Here is a 15,926-nt window from a genome sequence, read left to right as displayed (position 1 = left end):
ACAGTGACGACATCATCATCATCATCATCAGGAGTGACGTGAACATCTGAATCATTTCTGTTTTGTCAGCTAACACGAGCAACCATCTGAGCCCCCTGAGCAAATAATCGTCCTTCTCTTCCATATTGAGTTGTAAAGATCCTTATCTACGGTCAGACACCAAAACAATGCGGCATATGAGGCCACTTAAACTCAAGTCTCTGCACTTTAATACTTTATTATTCTATAGTATTTCTGTCAACTTTACAAGCAGGTACTAGACTCGCATGAACAACAGAGCTCCAGTAGCGGACATCATCCAGGAAAGTTAATGTGTTCACATGCCCCAGAAACATTAGAAACCCACGTGGACCAAACATGACCAGCAGATCAACAGTTTACATATTAGGAGGTCATATTTTCCTACTGACATCAAGTTAAGCTGCTTATGCCTGGTTAACGCTGTCACATCCAGCTCTGCTGCATCTAGTAATGTTTAACTCTATCTCAGTTTTTTTGGGCACTTCCTGTTTTACTTTGAAAGATGCTCAGCCCTCTGTCATTCTTCATCTTCCTTTCCTCCTTGTGGTTGCTGCCCCTGATTGTTTGCCCCGCCCTGATGTATCTCACCTGTGTCTCATTGTTAAGCTTGCATTTAGACTCTGCGTTCCCTTCTCCCTCTGCCAGTTCATCTTTGTTCTCCATGACAGAAACGCACCGGCCTGTTTCACGTTTTATTTTGATCTGGTCCTTGTGATTTTTGTCTTTTGCCTGTTTTGCAAGTGAAAACTGTCCAACCAGGATCTGTGCCTTCGACCGTGCAAAGTTCAGCCAGCACCGGTGTTGTCAGATACAACTGAGGGTTTCCAGACGTCCAAAATATTGGACGTTCACCACACAGATTTGTTCCACTAGTGTTGCCAGTCATTAAAATAACAATGCAGTGAAATCATCCGGCATCAAACTGCAGCCCCGTCCGCTACAAAGGCATTTAATGACATCAGGTAGTCTAAGGATGGAGGCCGGTGGAGCTTCTCTACTCTTTAGGAAGAGGCGCAATCTGTGCACATGCAGTGCGCTCATGCATGCACACGTCATCTTAAGTATTTATCTAGACAAAATGCAAAAATTACTCCAAAGTTTCTGCACTCTCACCAACTCTACTTTTAGTCATTCATTCAATTATCTTCTGTAACCGCTTGTCCTGTGAAGATTCACGGGGGGCTGAAGCCTGTCCCAGCTGTCATCGGAAGAGAGGCGGCGTACACCCTGGACAGTTCTCTAGTCTATCACAGGGCTAACACAGAGAGACAGACAATCATTCACACTCACACCTACGACCAATTTAGAATCACCAATGAACCTAACCAGCATGTCTTTTTTTAATCACCTGATTTGAAAAACACTGGCTGTTTGTCTCCGGTTCCCTTCATTCATCCTCCTTCCTATGTCCTCTAGCCCTCTACGCTAACTTTCTTCTCTTCAGACATCATCTAGGCCAGGCTGTGGAGCCAGGACAAGCCTCCATCCTTTCCCTACGTCCCATTACTCATACCTCCTTCTTTCCATTAAACCTGTGAAATCCGTTCTGACTGAGGTGGTTCCGCCAGGTATTTTTATTCTTTCCTTCCCCTTTCCCTCCATCTCCGACCGGCTTTCATGCCAACTTTTCTATATTTGCGACGCTCCGTATCCGAACGCCGCTAGTGTGAGAGTATAAGCAAGCGGGATATTTTGTTCCAGCTTCCTGCTTTTCACCTTCCAAGTGTGGTAAATGCGGTGGTAAACGGTCTGCACAGTGAAAAGGCTAGATACAGATTCCATCAGCGTACAGACTTAGTTTTTTTATTTTTTAGAAGACTAGATGGCGAGAAAAAGCTTGAGGAGCGTTGGAGGGACAGAACAGGAAGAAGCAAAAGTGGTAAAAGGGAGGAAATTGACTGCCATATTGTGGGAGGGCGAGAGAGGACAAAGAGAGGGGAAAGAGCGAGAGGACTTGTGTCTTTGGGGCAAAGTGGGTCGACCACAGATCCAAGCGCACTGGTGCGTGAGGGAAAACTCCATTTAGCCACTAAGTGATCCACCGTCTTTCTCTGTGCACTTTCACCGAAACACGTCAGAGGCAGGACCATGGTTTTGTAGAAGCAACACAGCGTCGGAACTGTGGAAGCATTTCTGGTCGTTTTTAATTTTTTTTTTAATCAGCACAAAGTAAAGAGTGGCTGAGAACCGTGCCCCCGTTCTCCGCGTTGCCCTACTCTGGTTTTGTGCAGTCAGTTTAACGAACTAGCTCCTTTTCAGTAAACTCTGTGTCTGTATTACATTAACCTTCTTTAAATTATTCTGGTTTGTTCTCCAGGAAAACTTTGTTCAACTCCATTTTCTCCCCATTTCCAAATAGGCTCAAAAGTCTTAATAAAGGTCGACCGTGACGTGGCCTCGCGGTTGCTTGTGTCTGGGCAGAAAAGTTGCACTTGAACACATCGCAACGACTACAGGAAACGGCAAGCTGCCACACATGTTCTGCAACTGTGTGGCAGGAAATAACTCTTCAAGGAAACGTGAAGTGGGTCGTTGCAGCAAACTAGCAGCGGTTCATCAAGTGTGTGGAAACACTTCACTAAAGATGAAGCCCGTACTACCGTGACATGTAAGTCCTGAAATACTGAAGTACTACTTCTGAAAAGACATCCGCTAACGCTAGCTGAGGAACGGTCCAAATCATCTGGACAGCAGTCAGTTAACAACTTCACCAAATGTCCTTTGGTAACAGAGAGAAGGAGGCTGCACATCAACTATTAAAAGATAAAGTTATTAGACCTTTAGCTGCAGGACACGGAGAAGGCTTCAGAGAAATACCTGCTGGAGTACTATTAAATGCTACTGATGGTGCTGAGGTGCTGCATGTTTTTATACACTCTATACATATCTGCAGCTCACAGTATGTAGCACATGAGCTGTTTGTTCTCAGCGTATGTATTCAGGTCAAGAACATAGATTTCATTGTTGCAAAGCATTTCTTTCTGCAGGAATTTTATTAGCGACTAGTCGCTGTCAACTTGACTTTCTTCAACTTTAAACCCCTAAAAGATACTGTGAGGCTAGGAAGGCCTACGAACCTTTGTCCTGATTCCTGATCAGAGATGAGATGAAGATGCATAGCTGTCTGTGTGCCCTTTAAATCTTCATTTTTATTTATTTTTCTGTCACTTCCATTTCTCTTCTTGGGCACCGGTTGAATATCAAATCAGAGTTCTGTCATAAATAAGTTTAATTTTGAACGTTGCTTCTCAACGTTGCTGTTATAACAGGAGTTGAGTCCGGTGGTAGGAGTCTCCTACTCTCATTAAAAACTTATGCACATTTCCACTCCTGCAGTTTCGCATTCATCAGCCCTCAGGGCTCCCCTACTGTCCTGGGGCTCCACACCGTTGCCTCATAATAAGCTGCAGCATTTTCTGAGCTTTTGAAGGTCAACAGTGAACTTGCTATATGTAAACGGTAAACTGCAGCATCAGATGATCCTCAGAGCTGTTTGTAATGAACTAGCTCTCTGCAGTATATTTCTACCAGCCATGTCATTATTTTTGCTCTTCTTTGTGTCACTGAGCTTTAATTAACGGAGTGGAGAGGAAAGTCTGCTTCGTTATCGCAGAAACACTTGAGTAAGCCCATTTCTGGTTGGAGGAGGATCTAAGCTTTACTCTCACACTGGTTCTTCGCAGGACTCTAACCACCCAGATGAGTCACTAACTGTGAATTAAACACACACAGATGACATGTTACATTATGTGTTTTCTCAGGCTTCAAACTAATTTAAGTAAAGACCAACAAATTCAATCTCAGCATCAGAATTTCCACAGAATAAACTGAATTTCATCTTCACTGCAACATTTGCACAATGCTTTGTAGCTCTTCCTAGCTTCCTAGCCTCCCAGCTAATAGTAGCTCTTCCTAGCTTCCTAGCCTACCAGCTAATAGTAGCTCTTCCTAGCTTCCTAGCCTACCAGCTAATAGTAGCTCTTCCTAGCTTCATAGCCTCCCAGCTAATAGTAGCTCTTCCTAGCTTCATAGCCTACCAGCTAATAGTAGCTCTTCCTAGCTTCATAGCCTCCCAGCTAATAGTAGCTCTTCCTAGCTTCATAGCCTCCCAGCTAATAGTAGCTCTTCCTAGCTTCATAACTTCCCAGCTAATAATAGGTGTTCCTAGTTTCTTTCCAGAACCTGCAGGTGTTAAGATGACGATGACTTCCTTATCACTAACACACATGACATCTTTCATCTTCACCACAACATTTGTAGAATGGTTTGTAGCTCAACCTAGCTTCATAGCCTCCCAGCTAATAGTAGCTCTTACTAGCTTCATAACCTACCAGCTAATAATAGGTCTTCCTAGTTTCTTTCCAGACCTGCAGGTGTTAAGATGACGATGACTTCCTTTTCATTAGCACACATGACATGGATGAAACAAACAACGGCATCATTGAAATGGTAAATAGTCAACACTTCTCCACCTGAGAGGTACTCAAGGCTTCACTGTGTTTCTTTACTCTTCTGCTATACTGGCAATGAAGGGAGCACCTTCAGGTCTCAATAGAAAACCCCCCATTTGTCCTTGAAGATGATTTTGTCACATCAATAAACGGTGATAGCGTGAAGGAGAGAGAAGAGAGGAGACAGGTGTCAGGTCCGGTGGCCTGGTGTCAGGAAAATAATCTCTCCTCGAATGCGGAAAAAGACCAAGGAGATGATTATTGATCCGAGGCGGTGGAAGAGGGAGTGACACCTGTCATTGTACATCGGCGAGACAGAGGGGGAGAGGGTGAAAACCTTCACATCAGCGAGGATCTAACCTGCTGGGCTCCTGACGATGAGTTGGAGATGTGGCAGATCGACCAAAATCCTCAGCAAGCCTTTACAGAATTACAGCTGAGAGCACGGTGTGGTTTGGCTACGGCTCTGCTCAGGACAGGGAGGATCGCCAACGTGTGATTAAAAAACGGGACAGATTTTGAATCACACGCCATCAGGGGAGACGCTACAGGAGTTTTAAATCCAGGACAACAAGACTCACAAACAGTTTCTACCCTCAAGCCATCGGACTTCTTAACAGTTCACACACTGCCTCACTTCCCCATCGCTGACTTATCTGTAGCACAGAGCACTTTTTAAACTCGTGTTTTTAAGCTTTTAATCGTTTGATTTAACAGATTTCTCTTGTTTTTTCTATATTTTGTTCTTTTTTATTTTCCTTTTATGCATTTATTTAGTGTTGTTAGTGAGAGAGACTTGCAAAGTCTGTTTCTGCGTACTCTAAACAGAAGAGGTGGATTTACAACCGTCCTCACATCTGTCCCCAAAAGAGTTTCACCCCCATTTGCCCCTTGAGCCTTTGGCCTCGTTCAGGCCTTGCAACAACATCCATCACAAGCGTCCAGCTTCGTGTGAACACACCCAGGACGCATTTGACTGATCTGGCCTCAGTCCACATGTGGACTTTGCAATATCCACCTCCATGGTAGAGATTCAGAGAATTGAGCAGCATATATCAGTGGGATTTTTTTCCTTTAAAATATGTGGAACAGAAATTAGCTGGCATTTTGCTAACGGCCTTAGGATTCTTGAGCATAAGGTGAGAGGATACGTGTTTTTTGTTGCTTTGTTTTTTATCAATTTGCATTAGGCATTTAACATTAATGTCAGATTAATGGGAATTATCCTTTAACATCCAAGTGGCCATAGCTGAGACGTCTCTGACCTTTATGGCTGCCGGCGGCCTCCTCCTCCCTGAGCTTTTTCTCACACTCCACCTGGTCCCTCTTCAACTCCAACAGGAAGTTACAGGTGGGATGTCGGCTGTCGACCTGCGGGACAAGAAACACAGAAGCAGAAACACAGATCAATAACAGTAATGAATATAGGATCAAGATAAACAGCTTAAACCAACCAACCACCAACACTCGCACTCTTTATGAATGATGAATTAATATAGTTTAAGCCACATAGGTCCTGCAGAGGAAACATTGAAACCCTCCGAATCCATGATCAGCTTTCAAATGTAGCACACATGCTGCAGTCTGGTCACAGAGAGCAGGAGAAAACCCCCGTAAGTTAATTCCAGCGAAATGAATTCTTCTAATAAACTAAGGCCTTTGATTTAAAGCTCCCTGCAGAGAGTTTACTCATCCTGTGGAGTGATAAGGATCCTGACAGTCTCTCTCATTTACCACCGCCGGCCTATCGGCAGCTAAATCAGCCGCTGGCTGGGACGTGGCTCCGCCGGGTTGTTTTCTTTTTGTTTTTTAAATTCCAGCTCACCATCTGCACCTCAGTGACCTTAACATCTCTCTGTGGTTTTACTTTCGGTCCAGAGTCTTATCTTCAAACAGATCAGAGTAAAAGTTACAGGCGAGTGTAAAGATACTGAGTTTTTTCCTGATTTCCATTCAGATGATGGCGAGTTGTAACTTCCTGTCTTTATCTTTTTCTCATTGCTCTCACCTGTCTCACCTGACCCTCGTTTCTCTATCCACCCGTCGGTGTGTATTTATAGTCCTCTCTTTCCCAGACCTTGCAAGTGCAGTGTCCAGCCTGAAGTGCAGGTGTGAACACATCCAAGACGTATTTCTTTTTTTAAGAAAAAATATTTATTTATTTGATAGGGACAGTGGTTCTGAAACAAAGGCAAGCAAAGATCCATTAGAGACAATGATGTTGGAGATTTTTTTGAATGCAGAGCACAAAACTGAGGTCAGATGTCAAGTGGTGGCTGAGGCGCGTAAGTTTCTTGTAAGTTCTCCGATGGCAGCATGTTTCCTCTGGATGTTCTTTTGCTGACTGACTTGCATTCGGATCCTCCTCTTTTCCTGCCACATTTGACAAAGAGAAAGGTGGCTGGTAAAATTTTCTATAAAGGCGTGTTTTAAAGAATTCCAGGAGTGTCTCAATCATCACAGCTTATTCCACTCCACTTTGAAATGACAGGCGACACCTTTTTGTCCCCTTAAACCTGTTAAGTGAAGAATCGATACCAAGACAAAGATTTGTGCAAGCAGAGCATCTTTCCTTCACTTTAACCTCACGGCCTACACCTGGCCAGAACTTTGAGTATGATTGACTGTATATCTGTAAGGTTCTCAGTCATCCAGGTCATGGTATATCCAAAAAAGGCGTTTAAAAAAAAGACAACTGGACTTGTAGAGTTTTTTTGAGAAGACGCTTCTTCAGTTCTAGGGGACTGGTGGGAAGTTTGAGGTTTAAATAGGAAACTCTGTGGGCATAACCCATCAGAAACTTGCTTGAGCCTGAGGATACTTCAAGAACGTCCTACGTTTCAACCTGAGAGGAAAGGAGTCACTTGCTTGACTTCGTTCCTCTCAGGAAAGACGTCAAGCAAGTCAAGTTTCTGATGGGTTATACCCACAGAGTTTCTTATTTAAACCTCAACTTCCCCTAGAACTGAAGAAGCTACTCGGATGAGTGGTGAAACGTCTTCTCAAAAAAGTCTCTGGATGTGATGACTGTACTTATAAAGATAAAGACCACAGCTTGACTGTTTCTCCTGCTACGTGCCAACTCCATTTTGCCAATCGTGGGATCAGCCCGTTGTTGAAAAAGCTCCCAATATATTGCTCGACTCCCCCCCCCCCCCCCCCCCCCCGTCCAATCCTCCCAGACAGACGGCAGCTCTTTATCCCCTGGCATGAGGCTGCCCTCCATCCAGACAAAACCCACGAAACACCCAGACGCACATAGGAGCATGAGCTGAATAGAAATCAGATGCATGCGACTGCAAAAACCATTTATCCCAGATGTGGATAGTAGATTCGGCTTCGGCAAGAACATGCTGAGAGTTTCCTCGACTGTCTCCTTTCAAAGCAAATGAGCCGAGCCGAACGCACCTCAAACAGAATTCATCAGGCAAGATGATTGAAACCCCAGACGCTTCTTCTATTTGCTGCCACGGCCTAGAGGGAGAAGGAATTGGTGAGACCAATGGGGAACGCACAAGAAGATGAGCTTGAAGGGAAGAAAGGGCCGAACACGACACACAAAGGTTTTACAGCAAATTTCGCTGGAAAGCCCAATTCTCAAACACGGACAACAACCAGCACCTGTCACTGTTTAATACCCTGCATAAATTCCACAAAAAAAAGGAAGGAATTTGGTTGAGATCCTGCATGGAGAGTCATGTCCGGCTGCAGAGTCAAACGTTCAGGATGACAGATCCCTTCAATCATCCACCATCGCCCTTTTAGTCCACATGCATTCATCGAGGGGGGGGCTTCACTCTATTGAAGATGATCGAAGGGGTTCCTGCGCTGAACCTTCACGACACCGGCACTCACTGCTGCGACGTCTCTTTCCAAAGGTCACCTGCCAATCAAACGCTCACACAGGGTGGCGTTACATCTTCTCCGACCGGCGACCGTTCAGCTTCAGGAAAACTCTGACAAAGCGGATGAGAACAGCACGCGGCAAAAACATTTACACGAGAGAATGTTAAATCTTTATTCCAAAAAGCCGCGTGTGGACGACGTTTCTCTCTCTCCGTCTCTCTCACGAGCCGAAGAGAATCATTCTGTGTCAGATGTCGGACAGCGCTCTCTTTCATCTCACTCTTCTCTCATCTCTGCAGGGGCAACATGTTTATCATATTCGTGGACGTGTTTCATGTTGACGAAACTCTGTGTCAGAAAATCTAAACGGTTTTCTTTCACTCACCTGGCCGGAGAGATTGCAGTGCAAGACACATCGAAGATACACCGATCAGCCACAACATTATGACCACTGACAGGAGAAGTGAATAACATTGGTCATCTTGTGACAATTCAGTGTTCTGCTGGGAATCTTCTGGACCTGGCATTCATTGGTGTGGATGTTACTTAGACATGTAGCACCCACCTAGACCAGACCAGGCACCCCCACCCCATAGCAATGACACTCCTCGATGGCAGCAGCCATCCCCAGCAGGATGCAGCCACAAAAACGCTTTAGGAACAACTAAAGAAACAAAACATGAAGAACAGCACAAGGTGTTGACCTGGCCTCCAAATTCACTAAATCCCCTCCCCTCAAAGCCCCCCCCCCCCCCCCCCCCCCACTAACAACATTGTGTTGCCAGACACCACAGGACACCCTCAGAAGGCTATGTCCATTCTCTGATGATTACCTGTTTTGCTTCCATTAAAATACTCCTGACATGTGCTTCTGAAATCCGTCCACGGCCGTCCAAGTGCATTCTCATTAACGATGCGCTCTCACGTTGCGCTTTACAGCCAATATGGCGTCATTACATTAAATGTCATTAAAACATTTTGAGCCTTAGGTGATAAACGGTTAAACAAAAAGATTTTATTTCATTCAGTGTTTTTTTTGTGCGTGTCCTGCATTTCCTACTTCCTCTGTCTCAGTTCTCAACACCTACCCTCCTCATCCTGCTCTGTTTTCATTTTCTTTTTCATTAAGTTACCCCCACAGCGAGGCTTCCCTCTGCAAGACCTCCATCCATCTCCACCTCTCATCGCTCAGGTCCTGTCTACCGATCGCCTGCATCAATTAAAGCTTTGTCTCTCTTAGTAAAGTTATATGTATAACGATTTTAACTTTCTCTGTCACTATGCCCACCAGGTCCATCAGCGTTTTCTCCCCGAGTGCCTCTAGCTGCAGAGCAACGCTGAGTTTATTTACCTGAACATGATGCTTAACCCTGTTTTGATCACATTTGGGACATCCTGTTCATCCCCAGCACGAAGAGAGACACGTGGTGCTGCATATCACTCTGTATATTATACATTCTATTATCCTGTTCAGTGGTTAATCTAATCTAACTTTAAATGATTGACCTGACAGAGCAGCTGCGCTGACGTGATTTAAAACAGCTGTTGTGTGAGCTGTGAGGCGGAAACGCCAGCGGCACTTCCTCCAAAAAACTCTGGTTAATGCGCCGTCAGTGGGTCTTCATCTCCCACTTGTGTCTCCCACATCCACTACAAGAGCCGATCCGTCGTTCATCATCTAAATATCTCTCAGGACGTCCTGCTGCTACAAGACGATCAGTGTTGTGCAGGTTCACACTAATCAAGTTCAAAGTTCAGTTCACACAGATAAAAGTGAACTAGTTCAAGATCATAGTTGACATTTTTTAATTTCCAAAATGAACAGTTCACGTTCGAGCTGTTCTCGAGCAGCTTCCAGCTATTCTTGTTCAACAGAATGTCTGACAGACCTGCCCATCCATCCCAAGCCCGTCATATTTTTCCACCAGGATCTGTTCTGCTTTTTTGAATATCCATTGACTGTATATACTAGGAAATAACTCAACTGTTTGTGTGGATCAGCTGCTTCTGCGGTGCTGGAGGCGGCTTCACTGTCGGCTGCACCAGCCGTGCTGTATGCCGTAAATCACACGTTGGCTGACAGCTGTCGTAAAACCTTTTTTTTCCTGAACTGCGAACGTCGTTATTTCCCTCCAGATCGAGCTCACAGTTGGAAAGATGATGCGTTCAAAAGTGTGACGATCAACACCCTTTGCTTCAGTCTGAGTGGTCATATTGTTTTGGCTCAGTGGTTTGTTTCTAAACTGCGCTTCTTTTATTGTCCAAAAAAAAAAAGCAATCGTTGACGTGCTGACGATTAAAGAAATGAATCATGTTCTTCGTGCTAGATAAGAGCCTCGAGTGAGAATGTGAATCAGTCGTCAACAAATAGTCGACTGTGTTTGAGTAACAGATCCCCAGAGCGAAGTCTCGCTATAAAACAGTCTTTATCTGAGGCACCGTGTTTGTGGGCAGTAAAGCCTATTAAGACACAGAGCTCATACAGTGTATCAGATTATACAGATGTGGGGGGAAAAGAGTATGTGGTTTCCTGATTTCTTTTATCAGAGTGATCACGCTGCAGGGTAAACTCTGAGGACTGCAAAGCTCCTCTGCTTCCAGCTGGCTCAGTTTGTTTGTGGTAAATTATCTGATGAGGGGAGGACGGGCTGCAGGACAGAGAAAGTGAAGAAAGAAAGTTCGGCCTTTTTCCTCACTGAGCAGTTTTCACCAGTATCGAGTTCAAGGTTCGGTGCCTTGCTCAAGGGCGCTCTGCAGGGACGGCGGCGGCGGCAGAGCGGAGGGAGGGTCAGGCTCCAGCTGGTCCTTTGAGTAACAGGCCTGCTATTCCAACCCTCAGGCCACAGCTGGCCCAAATCTAAAGCACAGAAATAAAATGAGTCCGATAGAATCCGTTGTCCGCCTCCTTCTTCGGGGCTTCTTCAGTAAATTCCGTCACCGTCAAACGTCAGAGCAGAGCAGAGTTGGTGGACCTCCCGTTGCTGTGTGAGAGATGAGTTTGAACTCATTCACCAGCTGCAGCTTGAATCCTCCTCCATTAACATGCGTCCCGGGGCACAGGTGTGAACACACCCAGGACGCACTGAAGGTATATTTGAGAGGTCTGATCTCAGACGACACGTAGAGGTGGTCTTGAACCTCTTTCCTTTGTGGTAGTGTGTACACAGGATGAGTTCTGGGTCACATTAAGTCATTCATTCATAATAAAAGACACAGCTGCTGCTGTAAACAATTACCTTAAAAGGAAAAAGTGATGCCTGTTCTGTCCTTGTGACTGTTGACTCACAAAATATGAATTCTTAACAAGAATAAACAAATTATATTCTGGAATATGTGTACACTGTGTGTGATTTATTAAACATATTAGCATGTGGCTAATTCCAGTGGAGTTAACCCTTGTACCCTGCTTTAAAATAGTCGAGGGACATAAGTTTTCAGAATTTGAACCCTTTACATGTTGGTGTTTGTGACGGCTAAAATAAAATTCGTTATATTCAGAATGCAAAGTCTTAGATTTGTCAATGAATAGCAACAACACCGATCTTGATGGATTTTTAAAGTTTTTTTGTAGTGTCAGATTTAAGTTACATCAATGGTGTCTCTATTTCCCTTTTTATTACAGGAGGTTACGATGCACGAGTCTGTCCAGGTCCAACTAACATCAGGGCGGGGGATCAATACATATTAACTCAACGTGTGCGCCCAAGTCATGACGCATGCACAAAAAACAGCATTGTTCGTGGTTCTGAAACATCGGTAGACATCCATCAGAGGCAGTAAATGGTGTTGGCGTTTATTTACATATAGCGCGCTAAACTGAGATTGGATCTCAAGTGCTGGTTGGGGACGCATTTTAACACCAGGTGTGAACACAGGCACTAAAATTTAGGATTGGATGTTAATGCGAGGTCTGAACGGGGCCAAAGATGTAAACTAAAAGCATGTCTCTGAAGAATGGAGCGCTGCTGCTTCTCCTTGGTCAGGGTGGAGTCTGATCAATGCAGGTGTCCAACTTCACACCTGAATTAATCATCGTCTAGCAACGTGCTTCACTTTGTCTACCTGGGATTCATCAGTAAATGCAATCTGATGTTAGACCATATATTTGTCCTCGTTACTCGTCCTCTGGGACTCTACGACACAGCTTTCTTCTATAGCGGGATGTCAAAATGTTTTGACCTCCTTCTCGTGGTCTCTTGTGCAATATCGCTGCTAAACTTGAGACATTTCTAAAGACTCATTTAATTTACTGCGGGACATAGATGCCGTAACCTACATACGTAGCCTACACCAGTGCGCCGTAAGAACGCCACCCAAACACTAGTTGGCGCTGTGTCTTTTTTGCCAGTCGGGTAAATTTTTGTTTCTACTTCCTGCTTCACCTTCAACAATGGCGACTGGAACTTTCGCCTCAATTTCACCAAAGAGGAGTCGTACAAATGTTTGTATCTCCGAACCTCCTCAGTTAACATTTCCTTGATGTGTTCCATCTTTATTGATCCAAAGCAATCAATTTGAAAATTGCGGAGATGGAGAAGCAGCAGGAAATACTAAAGCAGAAACACTCTACTACCAAACGGACCAACCACAGCTCTTGTCGACGCGTAGTTATATTTCTGGGGAGGTACACATCACGCTAGTGTCTGGGCTATCACCTTAGCTATGCCATCATATTGACGCAGAAGCCTAAACCGCCTGTAACAGGTCATCACTGACTGCATTTCCTGTATTTTCCCACCTTTGTGATTGTCTTCCCCGTCCTGATTGTTTCCACCTGTGTCTCATTTCCCCAGTGTAGATATATTTATTGCCTCTGTCTCGCTTAATCCTTTGCCAGTTCATCCTGTCCTATGCAGTGGAACCAGCTCCGTCTCAAGCCTTGTACAGATCAGGTCTCTCCTCCCGTTAGTGTTATTCTCCTTGTCTATTGAATATTTTGTCGTTTTCACCATTTTTTCCCCTCGAAGAGAGAGATTTTCTCTTTTCTTGGTAATTGACTTTCTCTTTTGGCCTCTTGAAGAGTGATTTTTAGTTTTGTCCGTGAAGAAATAAAGACTGAGTTCATGTGAATGCCTTCTACGAGTCGTGCTTCTGGGTTCTAACCTCGTACAGTCGTGACAAAGACAACTCTGAGAAATCGAATCTGATCTGAAATATACAGCAGAATCTGAGATGCTTACTCATCCTCAAACTTTTGCATTATGACAGTTTTTTGTACGTGGTCTCGGCTGTTTGGATCACACGAACCACGGATATTAAAAAACACATCAGTGAGCCGCATTGTGTTCCTTCCATTTCTATTCATCGTTTTCTGTTTGTTTTGCCTCAGTCCAAATTAATCCATCTCAGAGTGGAAATCCTATGCGCTGAAAATTAAGGAAAATGGTATAGAGCATCCGTACACAATGATTTGGGACAATAAATAGTCCTGATCTCATTTGGGTGTATTTAGCTGATGCTCTTATCCAGTCAGACTTACAGGACAAAGAGGCAAAAAATAAAAAAAATAAAAACATTTGAGGAAAAACACTAAATTTAAACCTGATTATGTGCGCTGCAAAACACCAACACCATAGTGAGCTGGTGTTATTTTCTCAGCTAATCTTCCCCCCCCCCCTTCATCTTATTGTGTTCATGTTCAAGACACAAAAGCTGGTTAACAACTGCACATGAGGAATTGCAGCATTGTGCTTTTTCATAATGGACTTTGCCTCGCTGTGCTTGTGTGCCCTAAATACAAAGACAATAAAAAGCTTTCCAGAATGAGATGTAAAAAAAAAAAAAAAAAAGACAACACTTCTACCCGCGCTGAAATTAAAAATATATGTCGTTGGACAGCTTTAAAGTTTGCTTTGAAACTCTGATGAAAATGGTGGAAATCTTTTCCACTAGAACGAGATGGATGAGCCTCCTGCATTATTACACTGCATCAATAATAGACGTGAGTATTTATCCAGAAACGTCAGCAGAAGCAGAGATACCCGAAAATGTGAACATTAATCCACTGAAAGACCAAACGTTTTTAATAAGACACTAATTGGTATCAAAATAAACTAAGATTTCCACGTAAAATGACAATCTTCAGTAGCAACTCGTGTTTGTGCGTCTAGTAATGTGCACGTAAGGATTAGACGGATCCTATCTGTTAGTCAAAATGCACATCACTAAAACCAATCAGTCATAAACATCTGCATCTAGAAAGGCCTTTATTTACGTCTTTTCTGTTGTAAAAACATAATTTGATATACGTATGATTCGCTTCTCTGATCTTTGTGTTGCATAGATCTATGGTTGCATTATTCTGGAAGCATGGACTGATTGCAACGCCAACAAGTCTCTCCGCTGGGAACCGATTATGCTCCTGCAAAGATCTGCCGGGCCAATCGGATTGTCTGGACGGGGCTTTATGTGGTGATGGACAGAAGCATCTGTTGTAAAAAAAAATATATATATATTACAACAAATTACGTTAAATGACAGTTAACAGCGAATAAAGCATTTGTCCAGAATGTCTTAGTTGCTTAATGTCTCATATTTTGTTGCTTTGATTAGTTGTAGGTCTTTTCATTTGCTTGCAGAGGTATTATTCTCCTGCAATGCCCCTTAATGAAATCCAAATGGACCACCAGACTCTGATAAGAATCGAGGCAGACTAATGGCTAAAGATAAACTTGGTCTATTCTTGAAGTGGAAAGGTGTACCAATGAACAGTAGCTACTGAACGGACAGATGGAAAAACGCCAGCTAAATTAAACAAACTGTTTTAGATCCTGTGTAAACATCGGCCAACATCATTTGTCTGTGCCGTGACGTCTCAGGAAAACAACTATTAAAATCAGTGTTACTGCTAATGCCGTGTTGCATGTGTGTTGCCATTGTATTGAGCGTACAACGACCAGCTCAAAGAGGTGGTGGCAGGGTTGGGACGAGTCCCTAAGGATGCTCTTGGGCCTTTTTTGGGAAGCAGGAGGTGAAGACATCATCCCAGGCAGGCAGCTGTTGTTTTGTGACGCGTTGTGTGCCGTCTTAATTATTCTCTGCAGTGCTTTTTTGTCTCCCGCTGTACCACACCAAGATGCCATATGTGATGGTGCTCTCTATGGAGCACTGGTAAAATCACACGAGGAGATGTTTCGACAGGTTTGCCTTCCTGAGCTTTCTCAGTGAGTACAGCTGCTACTGCGCCTTCTTAATCAGTGTCGTGGAGTTTGTTCTCCATGAGAGTTCCTCTCTCAGAGGAATTTAAAGGTAGACGCCCTCTAAACCACCTTGCCGTTAATGTGCAGCGGTGTGTGGGCCTTCTGCTTCTCCGTAAGCTTGTTACATACTCTGCGAGAAGCGAGAAATTTGTTCTTGTTCTCAAGGAGAGCAAGAACAAGAACAAAGCTTGTTCTGGCCAGGTCATTTATATTTCACAAGAAGCTCAAGGACCAAACTCTGGGGACGTCCTCATAGGGCCCTCCCACTGCAGTATATGCCACACGCCACGCTAAGCATTTTGGTAGTTGGACGTCAAGAGGCACTTTTCTTATTATTCTTGGACGTCGGCCGGTCGCTTTGACGACCGTGCACGTCGGATCACGCCGTTCATTCAGCATGCACCCACAC

General features: G+C 44.1%; 1 protein-coding gene across 1 annotated transcript in view; it reads right to left on the bottom strand.

The window, feature by feature from the left end:
* The window catches only part of LOC311488900 (vasoactive intestinal polypeptide receptor 2-like), a gene marked incomplete at its 5' end in the record, with an annotated part of 39,777 nt that extends 31,123 nt beyond the window's left edge, over window positions 1–8,654 (bottom strand). The window contains 2 exons of the mRNA XM_084545762.1: window positions 5,738–5,946; window positions 8,599–8,654. Of these exons, the coding sequence (XP_084401888.1) occupies window positions 5,738–5,946; window positions 8,599–8,654 (265 nt within the window). The remainder of the gene's footprint in view (window positions 1–5,737; window positions 5,947–8,598) is intronic.
* Between the last annotated feature and the right edge of the window lie 7,272 nt (window positions 8,655–15,926).

This window comes from Chelon labrosus, assembly GCF_963514085.1.
Source record: "Chelon labrosus genome assembly, chromosome: 6".
In the NCBI taxonomy this organism is placed as follows: Eukaryota; Metazoa; Chordata; class Actinopteri; order Mugiliformes; family Mugilidae; genus Chelon; species Chelon labrosus.
Note: the sequence above shows the minus strand (reverse complement) of the source record. Positions and strands in the feature narration are given on the sequence as shown.